This window comes from Chenopodium album, chromosome 7 (genome assembly GCF_948465745.1).
Source record: "Chenopodium album chromosome 7, dcCheAlbu1.1, whole genome shotgun sequence".
NCBI lineage: Eukaryota > Viridiplantae > Streptophyta > Magnoliopsida > Caryophyllales > Amaranthaceae > Chenopodium > Chenopodium album.
Genome location: NC_137840.1, coordinates 77916566 through 77939149, shown reverse-complemented (window position 1 = coordinate 77939149; position 22584 = coordinate 77916566). Strand labels below are relative to the sequence as shown.

At 31.6% G+C, this 22584-nt stretch overlaps 1 protein-coding gene and 1 pseudogene across 1 annotated transcript; both read left to right on the top strand.

Moving 5' to 3' along the window:
• Positions 1-10273: 10273 nt before the first annotated feature.
• LOC145639781 (sucrose transport protein-like) lies at positions 10274-15192 on the top strand. Its single transcript, XM_081691104.1, has 3 exons — positions 10274-11667; positions 13857-13964; positions 14676-15192. Exons 1-3 carry the CDS (start codon positions 10372-10374, stop codon positions 14844-14846), a joined length of 1575 nt encoding a protein of 524 aa, XP_081547230.1. The 5' UTR covers positions 10274-10371; the 3' UTR covers positions 14847-15192.
• A 1334-nt stretch (positions 15193-16526) lies between these two features.
• Positions 16527-20638, top strand: LOC145640728 (sucrose transport protein SUC2-like; annotated as a pseudogene).
• The last annotated feature ends 1946 nt before the right edge of the window (positions 20639-22584 follow it).

The following is a 22584-nucleotide window of genomic DNA, read 5'->3' as shown; positions in this document are numbered from 1 at the left end:
ATTCTCACCCCCGCCTTTTGTGGCTCTCTAAACACTAAAAAAAAAAAATAATAAATAAAAAAATAATAATAATGATAATTTTTGAGTGCTAATATTAGGAATTTTGGATTAATGTTAATTAACAAGAGATACTTATATTATGTATAACAGAATATATTCATAGAGTCATCATAGACTAGTGGCTGTTTTATCTCCTTTTAAAAGTAGATGCTTATTATTCATCAATTTGATATAATTGGACTAATACTGAATTTTTCTAATTTAAGATATGAATTAAAATAAATATTATATTGAACATTGATATGAAAATATCTACTTAACAAGCAATTAACAAGCAATAAATATTATGCGTACCTTTGTTCCAATTTAGATAGTACAACACAAGTTTAGAAATGTTCAAATAAAGTTCAATTTGGTTTAAGATCAATAAAATTTCAATTAAAATAAATTTTAACACATTCATGTATAATTTTGTTTAGTGAAAATAATTCTAGATATCAATAGTTCAGATTATATAAGTTTAGGTGATTTTAGATAATTATATAATTTTATTAGCTAGGCAAAATAAAATAAAGCCTAAATTAAAAGAATTCCTTTGTCATTTTCATCGTCCCAAATTGCTCGATAAAGTAAAGGCCAAAGTCTTGTCTATTTCAATATGATATTTTACAGTGTTAAATATGATAATATGGAGAACCTTATCATTCATGTTACGTTACAAAATGGATTATTAGTGTTTTGATTCTCCAATTAATTACTTGATTAGTTCCAAGTCCTTTCGAAGAAATCATTTAGGGCCAAATTAAAGTGCATAGAATATATTAGGTCACTAAATCTACGAGAAGATGAACCTAGTTCTAAGAAGAATATATAAATATCAACATGGTTCAATAATTTATGATCGATCCGTAGTCGAGTGGACACCATGCATTTGAACATCAATAAGGAAGGAATAACGCACTTTTTTGCACCCATAAAATCTCATCACTTCTTCGATCACTTTTTTTTTTATCATTGTTGCGGATAATATCTACCAATATGAGTAAGACATCATGGTATCTTGAAACATGCAAAAATTCTCTAGTTTAAATTACACTCATAAAAATGTTCTTCGACTTATTTCATTATAAGCACGTTAAGAAATACTTCGTAGTATTAGTTACTCTATCTGTCCCAAAACACCTTATCTTTACTCATTTTAATTTTTTGCACTATTCATAATATACTTAATCTGACCATATTTTTTTACTACTACTCCATATATAAAAAGCTCAACTTCATTTTGTTCAATAGTAGACTAGCTTAAAAGTGTTTTCAACAGCCAAACTCATGTCGGTCAATTCATTTTGTACATCCTAGAATATTTTGGCTTGGGTAACGTAATTAATGTCAATCAAGGACAACGACCACTTTTATCACCCTCAATCATGAAAAACATCAACAAACACTACCTTAGCTAAAGAAAAATTGTTACCTATGTCATCCATCAAATTGACAAACAAATTAAATAAAGGAAGTTAGAAATATCTCACGACAATTATATACTGTTACAACATTATCGAATATCGATCATATATATATATACCAAAGACCTAATGAATCCTATTGTCAACACGACAATTATATATTGTTACAACATAATCATGCATATACCAAAGACCTAAAGAATATAATCCTATTGTCAAGTAATTGTCTATGTTTCTATGTCTTCTCTAGCCTCCATATACCATGTAACACGTATAAATAATGAAAAGGGCGTGTGGCTTTGTTGTGTAAATGTAATTAAATACACCATGTTACTTAGTAATATAAAAAGTATACAAAATGTTGGTATATACTCGATCGTCAAATAAAATACATTGATGTTCATAGACAATTAAAGTTTTACTGTATATGTTACTAGAAGTCACGGCATTAATGGGTCTCTAGGTTTTTTTTATTACAATCATCAATCACGTACAACGTACACCTACCTACAATATAATGGTACTTCTTTGAAATTTTGGTGTTGCCAAATAATACTCGCACGCATATTTATCGCCAACTCTTCATCTGATTATGTATGTTCCCAGTGCACACTACAATTTTTTTTATGATGCTCTTGATATATTTGCCAGGTTGCAACAGACTAGCCAGATATACTGATGACTGTGATGAGGGCGTTTATTAATTATTTTGTGCTCCGTGTGTGTCACGTGTCACAAATCACGTATATGATGTGTATATGTCGTACACATATTAAATTGCGATGTGTATGTATAGGTGCATGGTATGTATATGTACAATCGGATGTATAATAAATTTTTTGGTGTTTAGAGAGCCATAAGGATCTCCTTGGAAGGATGCTCTAACCACTTGAGCTATCCCCCATTTCTCTCAAGATGTATAATAAATTAAACGTATATTTTAATTACCAATGGGACTAATATATGTATATCCTGGCCTACTTTATATGAACAACTGAACAAGTATTATTAGGAACATATGCATCTTTCATTTAATCTAAAGAAAAATTGCTCAACATGATGACTTGAGCTTTAGTATTTAGCTATCTACCACATATGATGGTACGTAGCCTATTGATCAGAACTTATATCCCAAACAATATGACCTGGCGTACATATATACTATATTATCAGAGATTTTTCTTATTCAAAATCCAAAGTATATTTATTTATTTACACAAAATTAGGCGTGAAATTTCATTTATTTGATACAATTCCTTACTATTGACGAGTTCAATAGAGATCTTCAAATTTCTAGCCAATTTGTTTCTCTTTAATTACACATGTGTAAATCATTTGTATTGATGTACTTGCTAATTTGATTCATCAGTCATCACACTATATATAAACGTCCAACCAAATACTATACATTAATCGTAATTGAAATAGTTTAACAATGAGTAGTCTTATAATCAATAATTATATCAATCAATACACTTATTGAATTATACAAAATCATCAAAATATCTTTATACACATTAAAGTCTTAAAAATAATTGTCGTAAAGTGTGAAACGTATTTTAAAAAATGAACGTGGTTGTTAGACTCAAGTTCGTTCAACGGTGCAAGTTGATCTTACGCTTTATTATTTGAATTGCAACGATATTCATTCATAGTAATATCTTTGTATTGTGGTGTTGACTTATACTGAGCTTTTAGTATGAATGTGCCAAAAACCATAACTACGCTTTTGGAGGTTATCTATCAACTCTTACAAATCATACTTCAATTGGCTGTAAATTGCTGGAAACTTTTTGTTTCTTATTCCTAAAAAAAACATATCTTTAATTGTTATCTCTATATTTATGAGTTATGGTCATCTAGCTAGCTAGATACCTATAATTGACTAACTATTATATGAAGGTGTATGAGTATGACCATTCAGTTGCGCCACTTAGCTAACTAGAGTACCAGTTGGAGAGACATATAATTGTTTCATCGCCCATGCCAATTAAATTTATACATACGTCACATGTACCATCATCTAGAATACAATGTTCGGAAATAATTGTCACATTTTCTTATATAGTAATAAGTTTGCATAAACTCAGTCACAAACATAACTTATGTTTTGTACCTTCTATTTGTTTGACCTACCTAGCTAGCTACAACACGACTATAACTAATGAGATAAAACCGATAATCCAGACCAATACAAAGTAATAATGTACACTATGATCTATGATCGATCGAGTTGGATTAAGAATATTCCAATTTTACTACTCGTATAAAGAGGCCTACGGACCAACTCAACTGACCAACGGACTAAGTAAATTCGATAAAATATGTTGGCGATGTTTAATTTTTTAAGGTATCATCCACACATATGTTTAAAGGTGCGCCTAGACATCCACCAAAGAAATCAGACCTACCAATTATTTTTGTTACATGATTAATTTGGTATGTATATGATTATGTTTCTATTTCCACGCGATGGTGAAAGCCACTTACATACTGTAACCCTTAAGTTGTATATTTGTGGTAAACTGCAAATATCAAAACATGTGGACTGCAAATTCGTTGTACAATCTACACTCTCATGAAGTCATGAGTAAACGTTCAACAATTCGATGATTACAAATATGGACTATTATAAGTGTATAACATGCTCTTTTAGTCTTATTACTTCTTAGCCTACCTTACAAGACTTTTCTCATGCCTACAAGTTCACAATAACACTAGTTTTTGATAGGAACATTGCTGGGCTGTATTTTCCTACTTGTAAGACATCATGGGACCTACCAAGTTGAGCTCGACATAGTTTGTAAGGATTGTGTCTTTAAACCTTAAGATTACGGGTTTAGTCTTTAGCGCTATGATATGATACTTTGAGGGTGGGACCTGTCCCTTTCTTTCATTAATCAGGTCATTTTTACTTGAGTAAGGTTCCGATCTGGTAGGGCACTTCTTCAATTTTAATTTTAAACGACTAACAACATCAATAGTAACAACATCACGGGACCCTATATGTAAGTTTGTAGAAATCCAAGAAGAAAAAAAAGCGTGATTTAATTTGTGAAGGAATATCTTTGAAATTTCCGATTGAATCTTTTCTATGATGAAGATGGATCAAAAACAGAAAAACTTGTCGTGTTGATTAGAAATTTTAGGATCTATTGTCGTAAATTCCAAAGTTGAGATAGAATAAGTTAATTATAGTAGCCCCATTTTTTAAACGGTTGATCAACTACGCAGTCCATAAGTTGTTTGTTGATTGGGATAAATTGAAGTCAATATTTTTGTTCTTAAATGTAAGCCTTTTTGAAAACAAATTCTGAAAATGAAATTAAGGCCCAAATAATTTTGAAGTGATGATGAAGTCATGACTTCATTATACCTATGAAACATGTTTTATTGTGTCATATATCTAGTATACATTTAATATTTATAATATCTAGTATATGCTCAATCAATTTCCCAATGCTCTCTATATCCCATTCTTACCATGTGTAGATATTAATGAAGAAACGAGCTAGAAAAGTACTTCAATTCATATTTGTTTATTTATAAGGGAAAAAAAAATTATGTTACAATTTCCATTTTGTTCTTTTCACATTTTATATTAAGATTAAGAAAAATAAATACTTTCAATTTCGTCACTTCAATTTATTAGCTTTGAAATTCCTTAATCACCAACTTTTTATATCACGAAATTTGTTTGGTTATTAAGAGATTAATGTAAAAGATACTTTGTACTAATTATAATGTATGTATTTGAATTGTGTATTTAAAGTGAATAATTATTTACCGGGGATAATTTTATCAACTAGGTTACATTGCTAAGCGTACTGAGCCAAATTGACAAAAAAATAGTCAAAATTCAAGTCCTGGCATAGAAGTGCATGCCATGCCAAATTCATGCTAGGTGTGGGTACATTAATAAAGCCATTTGCCAATTTGCAAGATTTTGGCATAACTACTCATAAATACAATTACCCCGTCTACAAATAATAGTCCATCATAATTTTCATGATCCACAAGGCTAGTCTGTCATAAATGCTAACGTGTATGTACTTTTTAATTTACAGAATTAACACCGTACTTTTTTAAAATTGGAGTTTATATATGACTAATTAAGATACAATTTCATCATAGGATAAAAGTAGCACCCTAAAATTTGGGATAAAATATAGTATGGAAAAACACAAAAATCAAGAAAAATGTGACAAAAGTCGTTCACAACTCCATACTTGATCTGGCTTCATGCATGCAAATCTTACTAAATTAGCAGTAAAAACTCGAGTACGAGTAACAAACTAACTGCATCCAATTAATTCATCAAATTTCATGCACAAATTTCTCTCTCATATTCATATAATAAATCAAGATTTAAATAGCTACTAGTCAGAATTTGCAGTTTTTTGGGGAATGCTGATGAATTCAAGATTGTTTCATCTAATAGATGGATAAGGTCAAATGAATTGCCTTTGCCAGCCTACAATTTTAAAGAAAAATTGAATTAAATTATTAAAATTTAATGATCATCAATGTCTAAGTTTCATGACCTTTGTCGTTGAATAATTTAAATCTTTGAATTGTAACAACCAAAATAATGAAGAAAATATTGTATTACTATATATCAACTAACGTACACAATGCAAGTACAATCTATGTATAAATGTCGTTGATCATTCTGATTTCTGAATGAGTCTTCATGTTCCTTGACTATTGTCAATTGTCGTTGATCGCAGCTTGATTTCTTTCCTTGTTTCTCCTTGAAATCAAACTCAAATCATTACTATAGATCGCATAGGTACCTTTGTCGTACCTAACAGTGTACTCAGATCAGTACATCAAGTGTTTTCTAGGTTTTGTTCTCCTCGGCTTCTTTTTTGTTGGTCTTGACTTATATTTATTGAATTTAACGTACATCATTTTACTAATCTATCTGAATTAAACTGGATAAATTTTTCAGTTGAGCTTTACTTATTATTGTCTATCTACATAATTAAGTTGAGAAGATAAATTTTAAGATATGAAACTGACGGTCCAAGAACCTTTTTAGTGGCATTAGAGAGAGGATACTCTAAAAAGGAATATTGTCTCCATCTCATTGCCAATATATAGAGATGATCTCTATAATTTCCACATTGAGCTCATTCTTTTCTTGTTCCTATTGATCAATAGCATTTCTAGAAAATAAAGAGGTGAGAAATCCAGAATACTTTTCTATGAACGAACATCAAATTCTTTTAATTTTCACAAAAAAACAAAATTGAATTCCTAATATGATAGATAATACGAAGAAACTTTTGTATTGTTAAGGGGTGATTTGTTACGTGTCTCACACGAAATTAATTGGTTGTGTTAAGCTGGTGTACCCACTAACCATGTGACGGATATTTTGTTGCTACAATAATAATATGCTACATTATTATTTTAAGAAATGTCTAATTGTATACAACAATATAATGCAAAATATTATAATTTCTACCCGAGCAAATTATTATAAGTTTCCTCTTTTGCATGTGCAGTGCTCCTCCATGTGCTAAGGCTATCTCATTTCTTACTAATTTAATCTATTTCAGCATTGTCGCTCGAAATATTAGCCCTTACTAGTGACATCACATACAATAATAATTCTATTTATATTATAGTAGTATAATATATAATAATATAATTAATATGATGTATTACTATATCAATAGTCTAAAATTATAAAACCAAGCTAACCTTAACAAAAAGTGCTCAATCCTAATAATACAACACTAAACCTTTCTAACATAACGTCATTTCAGAATTTATGCAAACAAGTTGAATAATGTATTATGTATATCAACTAGTAGATAAAGTTCTAAATAATCAAATAGGTTAAAAAAAAAAAAAAGAATTAGAATCAATTCTCCTGCCGTCTTTTCTTTTTTCTTTAATTTATCTTTCTTTAATCCCTTTTGGTTTAATTCTGTATGGTTTATATTTTTAGAGGTTTACTGATTATTTTATGCTCATAATTTTAATTTGGTGCAATTTGCATAGTTGTTGAGTCAATGAATGACATAATATGCCAAGAAAATATAGTAATTTATGCTATACATACAATCATACTACTACGGAGTCTATGTATTATTTTCCCTTCAATAAGAGCGATTATTGATGGAATAATTTATTCTTTAAACTAAATAATTGATATATAACTTTCATTTCACAATTCTAATGCTCTCAATTTAAATATAATTATTAAATTAAATTATTATTCGTTCCTTTCTAGTTAAAAAAGTATTCTATTACATGAGTGCGTAATGTAAACAATATTCAAAGTAGGTTTAGATTACCATTGTCTTTATCTTCCTAATTACTTCAACAATTATATTAATTAGTTGACATATAATTATATACATGCAATAATATGCATGTTTTATTTGATGTGCTAGCTAATTAATTTAGTTAGACGAGTATTACTCGATTCACAAAATAAAAAATAAATCCGTTAAAGTTGTATACATTGTTTAATCTTATTTACTTGTGCTATAAAATAGAAGAAATGTGCAACAATTTTACAAAATATTGAAAATACTCCAAGTGAATGATGATTGAACAATATTTAATTTACTGCACACATATTATTATTTTTTTCCTATCATACTCATAACAATACTCTATATAATACGAGTATAATATTTACGCATTTACACCGGTTCAATTGATATAATGATTTTTTATTTCGTTCTATGTATCATATTTTATGAATTTTGAATACACACACTCTCCACACGAAAGCAACTCTTCACCATGATTTGATCTTATTCCAAATCATAAAATCTAACATCAATTTTTTCTACGGTACCAATTCTTAAGCAAAAGTAATTAATAAGCATAGATTATAAAATAATAATGTATACACATACAATAAAAAAAGGTTGATATATCCAATAGTATGAGAGCATTTAACTTATGCTTTTAAGTTACTACAAGTACTAAAAAGCCCTTATCTGACTCAGCTCCAGCCATGCATGTCACAAGTTACATATGAACAAGATCAATTTAATTGCCTTATTTTCAAATAAAAGTAACAAAAACAATATCTTATGTAATTAATTTGGCCCTCCTCATTTCAAGGTTCCATTATCTACCAACAAATTCTACAGGAATTATCCACTTCATATGTTGACTTAATTACATACATCATCCATAATCTTATTTTTATGATTTATAAAATTAATTATAATAATTAGGAGAAGAGAATATGAAAAAGTTAGCAACTTTTTTTTTCTTTTTCTCCTCTTCTCTCACTGCTACATGATTCCAATTTCACATTTAATGGAACTAGAACCACCCTTCTTTTTCCTTAGCAATTAATCATAGTACAAAATTAAAGGATAAGATGTAATGGAATAATTAGCCGTTTAAGAAGGGTGAATTTTTTTTATTATTAAAAAAAAAGGTATATATTACGTGGTCCTTCAATTTTGAATTTAAAGATCCCATTCTCTAGATGGATTATATATCCATCTCACTTTTAATTACAACATCCATTACATACTCCATTTTTATCAACTAAGTACTATTATATACCGTTTTATCATTTTTAATTTACAATAGGGTAAGAAAATGTACTTCAATAGTTTCGTACTCATTAATTACTACATGTACGTTAGCTCTCAAAATTAACATAACGATACTTTTATTCCATCATATGAAGTACAACAATTATATCGACAAATAATCAGATGATGTCAAATAAATACAATTATGTTATCGTTTTTTTTTTTTTTTTGAGAGATAACGTGATTATAAATTTGACCTAGTAATTAGTGAAAGTTTTTTTAAAAAAAAGACTAAGAACATTAAAAAGTTAATGACTTTAATCGTCTTTTTTTACCTTTTGTGTATCCGTTTTTAACTTCTCCTAGAAGTATAAATTTCTGCCATTTTTCAAACATACAGTAAATATGACAATGGACCCCATTATAGAAAAATAAATAAATAAATAAATAATCTCCCTCAATAAAGCACAAGTAATCTGTATCATTGGATAAGATAATACTCCATAAATTTTTTTTTACTCCATTAAACAAAATGTTCTCTAAAGAGGCAAGAGCCAATTACCAATCGAATAACTTTTGATATATTTGGTGTACAGTAATTTATTGTATATCGGAGGTCACTTTTAATCAAATTTAGGATCACTTTTAAAAATTTTGAGTAACTTTTATCAATAAAGCATAAATATTTCATAACTTTTATCTATGTCAGGGTACCTTTTATTCATATTAGGGTAACTTTTGCTCATTTTAGAAGTAACTTTATAACGAATATATAATATTTATTGTACATCCGATTTATTTAAAAGTTTCTTGCCAATGAAAAGATTTATCCACTTTGAATCAGTACAATTTTTTGGGATAATTTTAAATTTTTTAAGACATTTGGGATAAAATAATACTTACTGGCAATATATTACAGTATTTTAGAGCACTCATATTTCAAACAAGTATGAATTCCACAAACCAAGCAGAAAAAGTTTGGTGAAACTTTCTTTTCTTCACTAACATTAATTAATCTTGTATAATTATTATCTCCATTTATAAACGTAATGACACACATTATTTCTCTTCTTGTTTGTTGAAGTTAATAAAAATAATGTGAAGAAATGAGGAATCAAAAAATTAAATGGCTTTTACACGTGTCAAAGATGATGTAAAAAATGATGTTACTCCGAAGAAACTTAATTCAAAACGGATAAGCCTAGAGACCCGCCTAATGACCCCATCTTACTCCCCCCCACCCTTTTCCTCTCCTATATATTTTCGGCCTCACCAAACTCTTCCTCTTCATATCTTAAACTCACCCACAAAAAAAAAAACTACAACTTTCTAACAGAAAGAAGAAAAAAAAAACAGTGTTGAGAGAAAATTTTTTTAATACAATGGAAGGAAGAAATATAAAAAATGGTGATAATAACAAGATATCGGGTTCTTCTCTACAGTTAGAGAAGAACCCGATATCTCCACCACTAGAAGTCGAGGCTTCACTTAAGAAGCTCGGCTTGGTGGCATCTATAGCGGCCGGGGTCCAGTTTGGGTGGGCCCTACAGCTCTCCTTACTGACCCCGTACGTTCAACTCTTGGGCATTCCCCATACTTGGGCCGCATACATCTGGCTATGCGGCCCAATTTCTGGGATGATTGTCCAACCTTTGGTGGGGTACTATAGTGATCGGTGCACCTCCAAATTCGGCCGACGTCGCCCCTTTATAGCCGTTGGGGCGGCTTTGGTGGCCGTGGCGGTGTTCTTGATCGGATTTGCAGCCGATATTGGCCATGCGTCAGGGGACCCGAACGGGAACGTTGCGAAACCACGAGCCATTGCGGTATTCGTGGTTGGGTTCTGGATCCTTGACGTGGCTAACAACACCCTGCAAGGTCCATGTAGGGCGTTGTTAGCTGACATGGCAGCCGGGTGTCAAACCAAAACCCGGTACGCCAACGCTTTCTTTTCCTTCTTCATGGCCTTAGGGAACATAGGTGGTTACTCAGCCGGTTCATACAGCCGACTGTACACCGTGTTCCCTTTCACAAAAACAGCCGCATGTGACATCTACTGCGCCAATCTAAAATCCTGTTTTTTCATCTCCATCACCCTCCTCATCATCCTCACCATCCTAGCGCTCTCGGTGGTCCGAGAGCGCCAATTCTCCCTGGACGAAATTCAAGAAGAAGAAGACTTAAAAAACGCAACCGGAGGATGTGCTAGGCTCCCATTCTTCGGACAACTAATAGGCGCACTAAAAGATTTACCAAAACCAATGTTGATCCTTCTACTAGTAACATGCTTAAATTGGATTGCATGGTTCCCATTCTTGTTGTTCGACACAGATTGGATGGGCAAAGAAGTGTACGGTGGTAAAGTGGGTGAAGGAAAGGCGTATGACATGGGTGTTCACGCGGGTGCGTTGGGATTGATGATTAATTCGGTGGTTTTAGGTGTCATGTCACTTAGTATCGAAGGTTTGGCTCGCTTGGTAGGAGGTGCCAAAAGGTTATGGGGTATCGTTAATATTATTCTTGCCGTTTGTTTAGCAATGACGGTTTTGGTCACCAAGTCCGCCGAGCACTACCGTGACACACACCATGTGCCGGGTTCTACCGTTCCCCCACTTCCGCCTCCCGGTGTTAAGGGTGGCGCGTTGGCTATTTTTGCCGTCCTTGGTATCCCTCTTGCGGTAAGTTCATTATTATTATTATTATTATTATTACTACTACTTCCGCTCCAAATTACTCGCAACTTTGAAATATTTTATATCTCATAAATAATACCCTAAATTTGCGAGTAATTTGGACTGGAGGTAGTATTATTTCATCATGAATCTTTATTATTATTATTATTGTTTGATTTTATGTTTGTTACCTTCACTAGAATTTGTTAGAGCAATTATTTATTTGATTTTTTTCTAAGTTAAAATATTTGTTTCCATATCCGTGAAGTGTTTCTTGTTTTAACTTGGCTACGTTTTAATGGTTTTTAAGTGAAATAGAAGCAATTAAGTGTATATATTATGGTTCTTTAATTATGGTACAATCAAACAAGAGAATATTAATTAGGTGAGTGATTATACTTTGAATATGGTGTATGTGATGACCAACTTGGCTTAATTTTCTTGTGATCATGTATTGAACTGCGAGTCATTTAGTCTTAGAGAATGTCTATGAATTGTTTTCAGTTTCATTAGAATAATTTTTTTTTTCTACCAGTACTACGTAAAAGAATCTTACAAGTAGGAATGAAACTGTAACAACGCAATTTAAGGGTATTTTACGGATCTTAACAACGTTTATCTTTCTTCTCACTAAAAAAACGTAAAGATAAAATAAAATTTTTGTTTTTGACTTTTTCTAAAACAAGATTAAAAATAACCGTAAAATTGTGTAAACCTTTATGGTAAAAATAAATTTAGGAGATTTTGTTGTGTACGGAATATAAGTTACCTTACTATCCGTCTCAGATCATGTTATTTCGTACCCTATTACAAGAAGATAAATCAATTATTTACTTGACATGAGTTCACTAAAAATATGCCACTTTTTACATCATCACTTGAAACAACTTTCTCTATATTTAGTAAATTATATAAAAACTATTTTTATTTTTTCATAATTTTTTTTTATACATAATTCTTAAAAAGTTAGTGAAAAATTGTGATAAGCTGATTGGCTCCCTTCCATGCTAAGTTGTTAGCCAAAAGCTACACCGTCCACGCTCAAGAAGTAAGGGAAGATGGGCCAGTTTTTTCTTTTGGACTAAAGTGTTAGTTTGAACCAAATAAATAAAATTTGAAAAGTCTTCCTTAATTTAGTAACAAACGCCTTTTGAAATAACTACTGTTTTTGTTCTTGGCAGTTTTTGCCTACAGTCTAACTTCAACTTGTAGCTTTTCTGGCTGTTTTCGCTTCCATTTGTTCATATGACAAAAACAAACATTTCTTTGAGTATTGAATTGTCTTATACTTCAATGACAATTGAAAGTGAATCTGAATCTGAAAGAATTTCAATTTCTAGGACATAATTGTGGTAGTATTAGCTTAGATTAGTTGTCCATATCGCAATATTTTACTAATTAATCGATTTTTTAGTTTCTATTTGATGAAAAATATACCAATAATAAATGAATATGCTGACATCAGTGTTTCTCCGTATAAGTTAAAAGAGTGAATTAGTATTTCAAACTACGTGTATGTATATGTGTTATTCCTTCTCAATGAAAATGACGTATGTGCTTTTTATTTTTTACCTAAGAATTGCTATCTTTGTGAAATTATAGATTTAAATACGACAAATATTCCGAAGTAGGTGCACTGTATATGGTTATTATTTACCTATGAATTAAAATTGTGAATATTAATTGATAAATTAATGTGAAAAGAAGAATATGAGTTGACCATCTGAGAAGACTGGTGAAGTCATCAAAGATTAAGATCAAGTGATGATTTTCTTTGGATTATTCTACTTGTTTCTTGTAATCAAAGATTAACTATAAACATAAGTCCATAAAAATTGATGAATGAGTCATGAAGTTATAATTAATTAACAACTTTTTGACCGTAGAGGTCAGGTAACTGGATATAGTGGTTGGGATGTTTGCTAAAACTCAACTGTCCACTTTTTTAATTTCTTGGCTTCAATCAAACCACATAAACAAAGTACGAATCTTATCCAATTTTAATCTATCCTATCACATATATTCCATGACTTTATGTTAAGCTCCTTCTGGTTCAAGCTGTCGAATTTTTTATTTTTTATTTTTTATTTTTTTCCGCTTGTGAACATGCATTAAAAGATATACTTCGTGTATGTATATGTATATGTATATATTCGAGAAAAAATATTAATTGTTATCGTTATATGTATTTACAGATCACATTCAGTATCCCCTTCGCCTTGGCATCAATCTTTTCAGCAAATTCGGGTGCAGGACAAGGTCTCTCTCTAGGAGTACTTAACCTTGCAATCGTTGTACCACAGGTAATTTACTACTTTAATTTCATACAACATCATTTCAATTGTTTTGACCCATTTGAATTAATTTATAACTACCATAACCACATATCTTAAAACGTACACGTTTTATCCACGAATTCGATCAATTATGTAGTATAATCAATCTCTAAGGAGTAAAGGACCCTACAATAAGAAACATATATATGGTCATGCCACATACCAACTTCCATGAAATGATGACATAGACTTATATTAAATTTGATCTTTTTGCTTTCGATATAGTTAGTTACACGGAAATTTCGGAGTAATTACACAAGAACTTATTATTCAAGCTATTAAAATGTAAGTAGGGAATGAAGAAGCACCGACCAAAAATTAAAAGCATACATATTATATGATGGTGCATGCTACCTTAGGCCAACTTTATTAGAAACAAGAGTCAAGTTGAAATCACCAACTTTTTTCATATTTGAAGCAAAAGATTAATAAAGATGTCATGTATTTGTGGTACTACGTTAAGGCATTACTATAATCTGGTGAAAAGTGACTAAGCAAAATCAACAACTAACTAACGAGAATATTAACTTTTTCGACGATGTTGAGTCTTATTTGAGGCAAAGCGCGCTACAATTTTTAAATGAAACTGTTGGTCCAATTTTTTAATAAATTATTGTGAGACCGTGTCATACAAGATTTATCGACTGACTTTATTTCCTGGATGTGTGGTGAAAACAGATGTTTGTGTCGGTAACAAGCGGGCCGTGGGATGCAATGTTTGGTGGGGGTAATTTGCCAGCATTCGTGGTGGGAGCCGTAGCAGCAACTGCCAGTGCAATTCTTTCCTTTACATTGCTACCTTCTCCTCCTCCTGATGCCAAGATTGGAGGGTCCATGGGTGGCCATTAATAAATTTTTTAAAAAAAAAATTTATAGATTTGAAAAGAAAAAGGAAAAAAAGCAAAAAAGTTAACTTGTCTCTGTAATTAGAGAGAAAAGAAAAATATTGAATGAAGCTGTTAATTTTATGCATGCTTCATTCAAAATGTAATTTCTCTCTACTCTTTTTTTTTTTTTTTTTTTTTTTGGTGTAACTTTTGTGACTTGTTTTTGAGATGATTAAGGAAGTGTTAGAGAATGGGGGATTGGCAAGAAATTGCTGGGGTATAAATATTGTCCCTCTTTGTAATTTTCAGTAACATTTGATAGTCAGAAATTGAAAAATCAAACAAAATGAGTTGCTCTCATTTTTGGATCGATCTCTTGCATTGTTTACTTTAAATTTATGTTGATTTCAGGATATTTTAGAAGGCGATTAATTACTGCGATTATTCAAATTAACAAGTGAACAAATAATGTTGTATATAGAACTAACACAATCAACAAGGTAGCCAATAAAGTGTTATGTGACTATCACCATTTATTGTTTTGTTAAAATGTGACAATCACTAATTAATTGCCCAAGACACCAATGCAAGTTTGAAAGTCAAATAATATATGCAAAGAAAGCAACTCTTACCCTAGCAAGTAAAGGATCTATCTCATTTAATTTAGAACTTGAATGTTTGAAAATACGACTATACGAGTAATTAATTGCATTATTCGATGATTCTAGTTTGAGTGTTTGAACATTATTGTCTATTTTCATTTCTATTAGACTATTACTTTATCATTTTGAAGCCCTCCCATAGTCCTATTAAAGGTTGTTCTAGTTCAATCAAACTCAATTATGGTTTTATTTGAAAAGAACATATCCTATATTATTGCTCCTTATCTCCCTTCATGGCAGTAATCAACAAGAGAAAATCTACTCTATGCATCACTTAACAAAATAAATATTGATGGGAATAAATTCTTGAGTCAGATTCGATATTTCATTAAAACGTCACTGACTCACCGATGATTATTACATTGTGCACTATGAATTAATAATGTTATCTTATTACCTAATTTAAACTTACTAAGCTAGTATTCTAAATATACACACTTAAAAATCTAACAAGATCACACATAATAAAAAATTTCAATACTCCCGTATAAGTATAGTAATTTTTTTAAATCCACATAAGCCGTAAATGAGAAGATCTTTATAAAAAAAAAAGACTAATCGCGGGGTACTATATCATCTGATTTCTTCCGCTCCAATCTAAAATAGTTTAATTCAGGAAACATCTGATATCTTACCAATAAAACCTCCAATTAAGATACAAAATCCATAATTTGACCAAAATTTAATAAAAATAAGGTAAGGTATGAAGATAATACAGAACCTAATTGGAAAGTCCAGCTATTCACATTGCAAAATGCAGATTCAATCCATCAATTCATTAAATTCATATCCAATTTCCATAATTATATAATTTCCAATTTTACTCTTATTATCCCACCGTCATTAATTTTAACTTCCCAAAATTATGGACCATACTTTTATATAAATACACCCAATTTTTATCTCTTTTCTATCTCAAATTTCTTACACTAAATTCTCAAACACATTTTACTGCTTCAAAAGTAATCTCGTTTTTTCGTTGTATTCTTTGATATTTTTCTTTCGTATTACAAATAGAGATTTTTTTTTTTTGCAAAATTATGGATATAATTCAAGTGGAAAATCCCGAAAATGGGCCAAAAAAGGGTCCAGCAAGCCCAACATGGAAGCTAATGTTAGTGGCATCAATTGGAGCAGGGGTCCAATTTGGTTGGGCCTTACAACTTTCTCTTTTAACCCCATATGTCCAACTACTTGGGGTCCCACATGTTTGGGCCTCATTCATATGGTTATGTGGCCCAATATCTGGTATGGTGGTCCAGCCCATTGTGGGGTATAGCAGTGATCGGCTGAAGTCAAAGTACGGTCGCCGGAAACCGTTCATCTTCACCGGAACAGTATTGATATGTATCGCGGTGATGCTTATTGGTTTTGCAGCCGATATCGGGTTTAAGTTGGGTGATACACTTGATAAACCTACTAAACCTAGAGCTGTTGCTTTCTTTGTTCTTGGATTTTGGATACTTGATATTGCCAATAACATTGTCCAGGTAACTTTTTTTTTTTTTTTTTTTTTTTGGAATATTATGTTAAGAATTTGATTTTTATGTGATCAAGTTTTGAAATCAATGTTTTCTATTGGTACAATTTTTTTTTTTGGGTATGGTAATAAAGTGTGATTTGTCTAGTTTATAATAAATTAGATTATGTACAAGGTACAACTTGATAAGGTGTTAAAATCATACAAGTATTAATTTGGGTACATTTAATTTGTCAATTAGGTATAGATGGATGACATGGATCTATATAAAAAAGTTTTGGATGAGGATAGATGATTTTAATAATGTGCATATAATTAAGTACCGTATATTATTTCCTCAAAAAAAAAAAAAAAAAACAACTACAGTATTTCAGAGAAATTGTGTAAATAAATTTATGAGGTTGCTAAATTGGATCTAATATGTGTACCGTTAAAAAAATAAAATTAGACCTAATATAAAATCGTATAATATAAGTTTTATAAGTAAAATAGAGTTTAATATTCCGTATTTCATAATGCTTGTCAACTCATAATTTAGCAAGGTGTATCAAAATAAGAGAAAATCTAATCCTCCCATCAACTTTGAGATATTCGAAAGGTACCAAGTTGTGTTGTGTGCATATAATCCTTATAAATTGATGTTTGGCAAAATGGTGTTTGGTAAACTTTTGATATTGAAGGGTTTTACAATTGGAACCGTTTATTCTTCATTCCCACCACTATCACATCATCGAATCCACATTATTTGTAACAATCTTTCATGTAAGATAGATTCTCAAAATTCCTTCCACCAAAAAAAATTGTGTTACTTTGTACAACTAAACTATTATATCATAAAATGGTTGCAAATCTTATAAGGAGGCCGGTGACCGATCACCTTTCCTAATTTCTTTAATCCAATATCTCGACTTCTATTGTTTTTTCTAAAAGTATTACGTGTAAAATTTGATTAGTTGTTGTAACTCGTAAGTTGTATATAACTTTTACTCTAGTTTTTACCTAAAACATTTCAAATTTTCAATTTAGAAGTACTCATGAGACGATTATATTGCACTATTACTAATGTTTGACGTAGTGCAAACGTAAGATGTGTAGAGAATGTCTATTGCTTTACTTAGGGGTTAGGTTAAAGGACCACGAGAGAAGGAAAAAAAAAAAAAAAAGGTGTTTAGCTTTGCATATGTTCTTAGCTGATATGAAATATGACTGGTGCAAAGCATAGTTCAGTTGATCTAGAAGTGATGAGATGATATTGTCATTCAACTAAATCATGTGAATTGTTCACATAAATGTGGGTGGTCCTTAACATTAGTGGGTAAATATGTGATATAGATGTTTCCAGCTAACATGTACTTGGTATGAATATGACCAAAAAGGAAGAGAATATATGTCCATTACTAACATTTTAGGGACTACATACAATACATCGTACATGATTAATCTTAATTTAGAAAGAAATAATTATTATGATGCTGATTTTTGCCTACATGTTAGGTAGAATTTATGAAATTGGGTTAAGTCTTGGCGCATAACGCCTATTGATTTCAGCGTATATATGATGACAATTTTGCAATTAAAAAGTACTGTTCTGATAACTTATACTTTAGTGGTACATTATACATGCATAATGGTACATTATAATGTACCATTAGAGAGTCAACTTTTTCCAGAAGTTGAAAATTATATGATGGTAAAAAGTACCACTACACTCGTAATAGTCCACTAAACATAATATTCAGACAAATTATACTTTAGTGGTACATTATACATGTATAATGGTACATTATACATGTATAATGGTACATTATACATGTATAATGATACATTATAATGTACCACTAGAGAGCCAACTTTTTCTAGAAGCAAAAATTGAATCAGCGGAAATTACTTCCTTACCCTCCTATTTACATAACTCGCCCATAGTGCTATGCGCCCAGACTCATGAAATTGAAGGTTTTGACAATATTATAACATGATTGAAGTGACATGGTGTAGTAAAGTAATTATAATATATCTAGGTCAAATTATAATTTTCGTGGTAGAAATTGAATCGGTAAAAAAATTTACTTTGATGTCTTGTTTATGTTTGAACATGATACTCGTACTCATTTATGTTTTAACATGATACTTGTACTCCTATGTTTTAACATGATCGTTATGTTATTGTGTTGTAGGATCCTGCAAGAGCATTCTTGGCGGATCTTTCAAGACACGACCACAGGCAAATGAGAAAAGCCAATGCATTCTTCTCATTCTTCATGGCTATAGGCAACGTTTTAGGCTATGCTGCTGGATCTTTTAGTCGCCTCTACAAGTTTCTCCCCTTTACCCTTAACAATGAATGTGAAATATATTGTGCCAATCTTAAAACATGCTTCTTCATTGATGTCATCTTCCTACTCATCCTAGTCAGTTTAGCCCTCTTCATGGTCCGAGAACCCGAGTTCGAAAAAAGATCCGAACAAGAGGACCCGTTTTTTGTTCAAGTCAAGTCAACAATTCGCAATTTGGGCCGGCCCATGTTGATGCTCTTCTTAGTCACAGCCATAAATTGGATTGCTTGGTTCCCATACTTGTTATTTAATACTGATTGGGTTGGTAAGGAGATTTATGGGGGTAATCCTACTGGGCCTGATGCCCAAAAACATGCTTATGATGACGGTGTTAGGATTGGATCATTGGGTCTAATGTTGACTGCGGTTACTTTGGGCCTTATGTCATTGACTATTGATCCTTTGTCAAAAGTGCTTGGTGGTGCTAGGAGGCTTTGGGGGGTGGTCAATTTTGTCTTGGCAGTGGCTTTAGCGTTGACTGCCGCAGCCACAAAGATGGCTCAACACGCGAGGAGATCGTCCCCACCAGGGACCCCACCACCCCGTGGTGTCTTAGCCTTTACTTTGACTCTTTTTGCTGCCATGGGCATCCCACAAGCGGTACGTGTTACTTTTTTTAAAATCATTCATATATTATACTATGTATAGTACTAAATAAACAAAAAGTAACATTTGGACCATTTTCAACACAGATTACCTTCAGCATTCCATTTGCTCTAGCATCAATGTTTTCCTCTGATTCCGGATCCGGTCATGGTGAGTTTCCTCAGCAAAATTATCACTATAATTTATTTTACAACTTTTGCTTATTTTCCTTGTACTGATATCTTGGATTACATATATTTATAACAAGAATCTATGTATCTTTCTAGGGCTTTCACTTGGAGTATTGAACTTGGCAATTGTCATACCTCAGTTACATTGATTTGTGGTCGCACATATTACAATTAAACAAGTATATCATATTATACACTCCAATACTCCATTCAATTCATTTCAATAAACTTGTTAAATATACCAAAATTGTTATAAAAGTCTTTAATACAAATATATGTTGATTCGATATTCATTTTTCATAGCATGACTTTGAGTCGATATATTATAATGAAACAGTAGCACAAATGTCATAAGATATAAATGTGCATAAATACTAATGATACTAACTGAAATCATATGATTTATATTATTGAAACAGATGTTCGTGTCACTAATAAGCGGACCGTGGGATCAACTGTTCGGAGGCGGTAATCTCCCTGCATTTATGCTAGGAGCTGTGGCAGCATTCATCGACGGAGTTCTTGCTTTCACGGTGCTTCCTCCTCCGAGTTCCAACAGTTAAAATGAGAGACCGCGTTAACTACGTACAGCTTAAGTTGATGGACCCTAGCTAGTTATAAATTAGTTTATATATTTTATTAAAGTGTATTTGTAGAAGATTAAGTTACTCTATATGTTTTGGCTAAGTACTCAATTAGATTAATGTTTCATTGTCGACCATCAGTTAGATTACAGAAGATCTATAGTAGTGCATTTTATTCATCACCTCATATTTTATTGAACTTATCTTAATTATCCCTATCAAAGTCTTAAAAAAAAAAAAAAAAAAAAAAAAAAAAAAAAAAAAAAAAAAACACCTATCAAAATATATTTGAACTCAATTTTTCATCCTTTGATGATCATTCTATACATTTACAAGATCAAAGAGATGCATCAACAGGTGCAATTATGCCTCCAGATCTAGACTGGATGGGTATATGAATTGAAGATAAAAATGCACTACAATTGAGATCTTTTAAAGCTTGGATATCAGAAGTAGTGGAAGCAAATTCAATTCTGTCCTTGTACGTTGATCTTGTAAGCAATCTACAAGCATAATAGGGAAATAATTGTTGACCTTGATGTCACAAGCAAATAAAAATAAGAAACCATAATATAAAACACTAAACACCATCACATAAGGCTTAACATCAATGACAAATAAACCACAACCATTGTAGAACCTTATAAAGACACAAGGTATGCATTTATGAAATCCTAACATCCAATTACAGGAATATAAGCAATTTATTAGTTGCTGATTAAAAGCATAAAAATAAGAGGGGGGGGGTGGTTCGCAGAGTGGTATGGATTTAGAATTAGGAATGGGATTAAGTTAGTATCGATGGAACTGGTACTTAATATCATGTGTTTGGTTCAATTATGGAATGAAATCTCTCACTATTCCCTCCTTTTATTTGATACCTAAGGGATTGGAATGAGCCAAACCCACCCCCCAAGGTTTCTAAACCCCATACCTCATGGGTTTGATGTATGAGTTTAAAAATCATACTTTTGACAGCCAAACATATGGTATGAGTTTTAGTCATTCTAAACCTATACCTCGTACCTATATTTTGGGATCCGAACACTCCCTATTTTTTAATAAATCAAACCTAATCTTGAAGGAGTAACTTCTAAGGAAGATAAAAGCAAGCCCCACCACCATATGTCCACCTTCCGCCGATCAAACCCACATCCAAAAGCCTTCCTCTTCGTCCCGTCGTCTTCCTCTTCTTCCCGTAGTCCTCCTCTTCTTCATTAACAATGGCCGCTTCTTGGCAAAATTAAAAGACGCCCTACTAAAGAAGAGTGTAAATAAGGGTCATATCAACCCCTTAGGGAAAGTCTTTCATTCGAGGCGACATTTTGAACTTCCATAGATGGTGGTGCCGTGGAGGAAGAAGTGGTGTGTGGGTTTGGGTTTCAGATTTCCGAAATTGAAGGTTGAAGGAAAAGAGAGAAAACAATAAAAGGTTGAATGAGGAGAGAGAAAATCAGAAAATACCAAAAGGTTTGGAGAAGGAGAGAGAAAATAACACTAAACCAAAAGTTAGATGTAATTTACATATACACCCCTTGATAAACAATTTTTTGTTTATCAAGGTTATAAACTTGTATTTTCTCAAAAGATAACCCTTAGATGTAGTGCATGGAAAACTTGGATGGCACAGAATTTGTATTAGAGTCTTCAATTCATTCATCCACTCAACCTTCCGCAGAGAGAGGGATGTTTAAGAAGGAATTTGTTAATTTCTATAAACTCTGCAGATTAAGTAGGTTTATCCAGAAAGTTAGAAGGTTTTAATCCCATCCATTTGATATTAACATAGTCAACGTCGCTGACACTAATTGACTCGCATTCTTTAGACAAATCCTAACCACCATACAACCTAGGTACCTCCTTAGGTGGTGTATCCAGAAAGGTTAAGAGCTTAAGATCATGGATAGACATATCCGGTAGACATT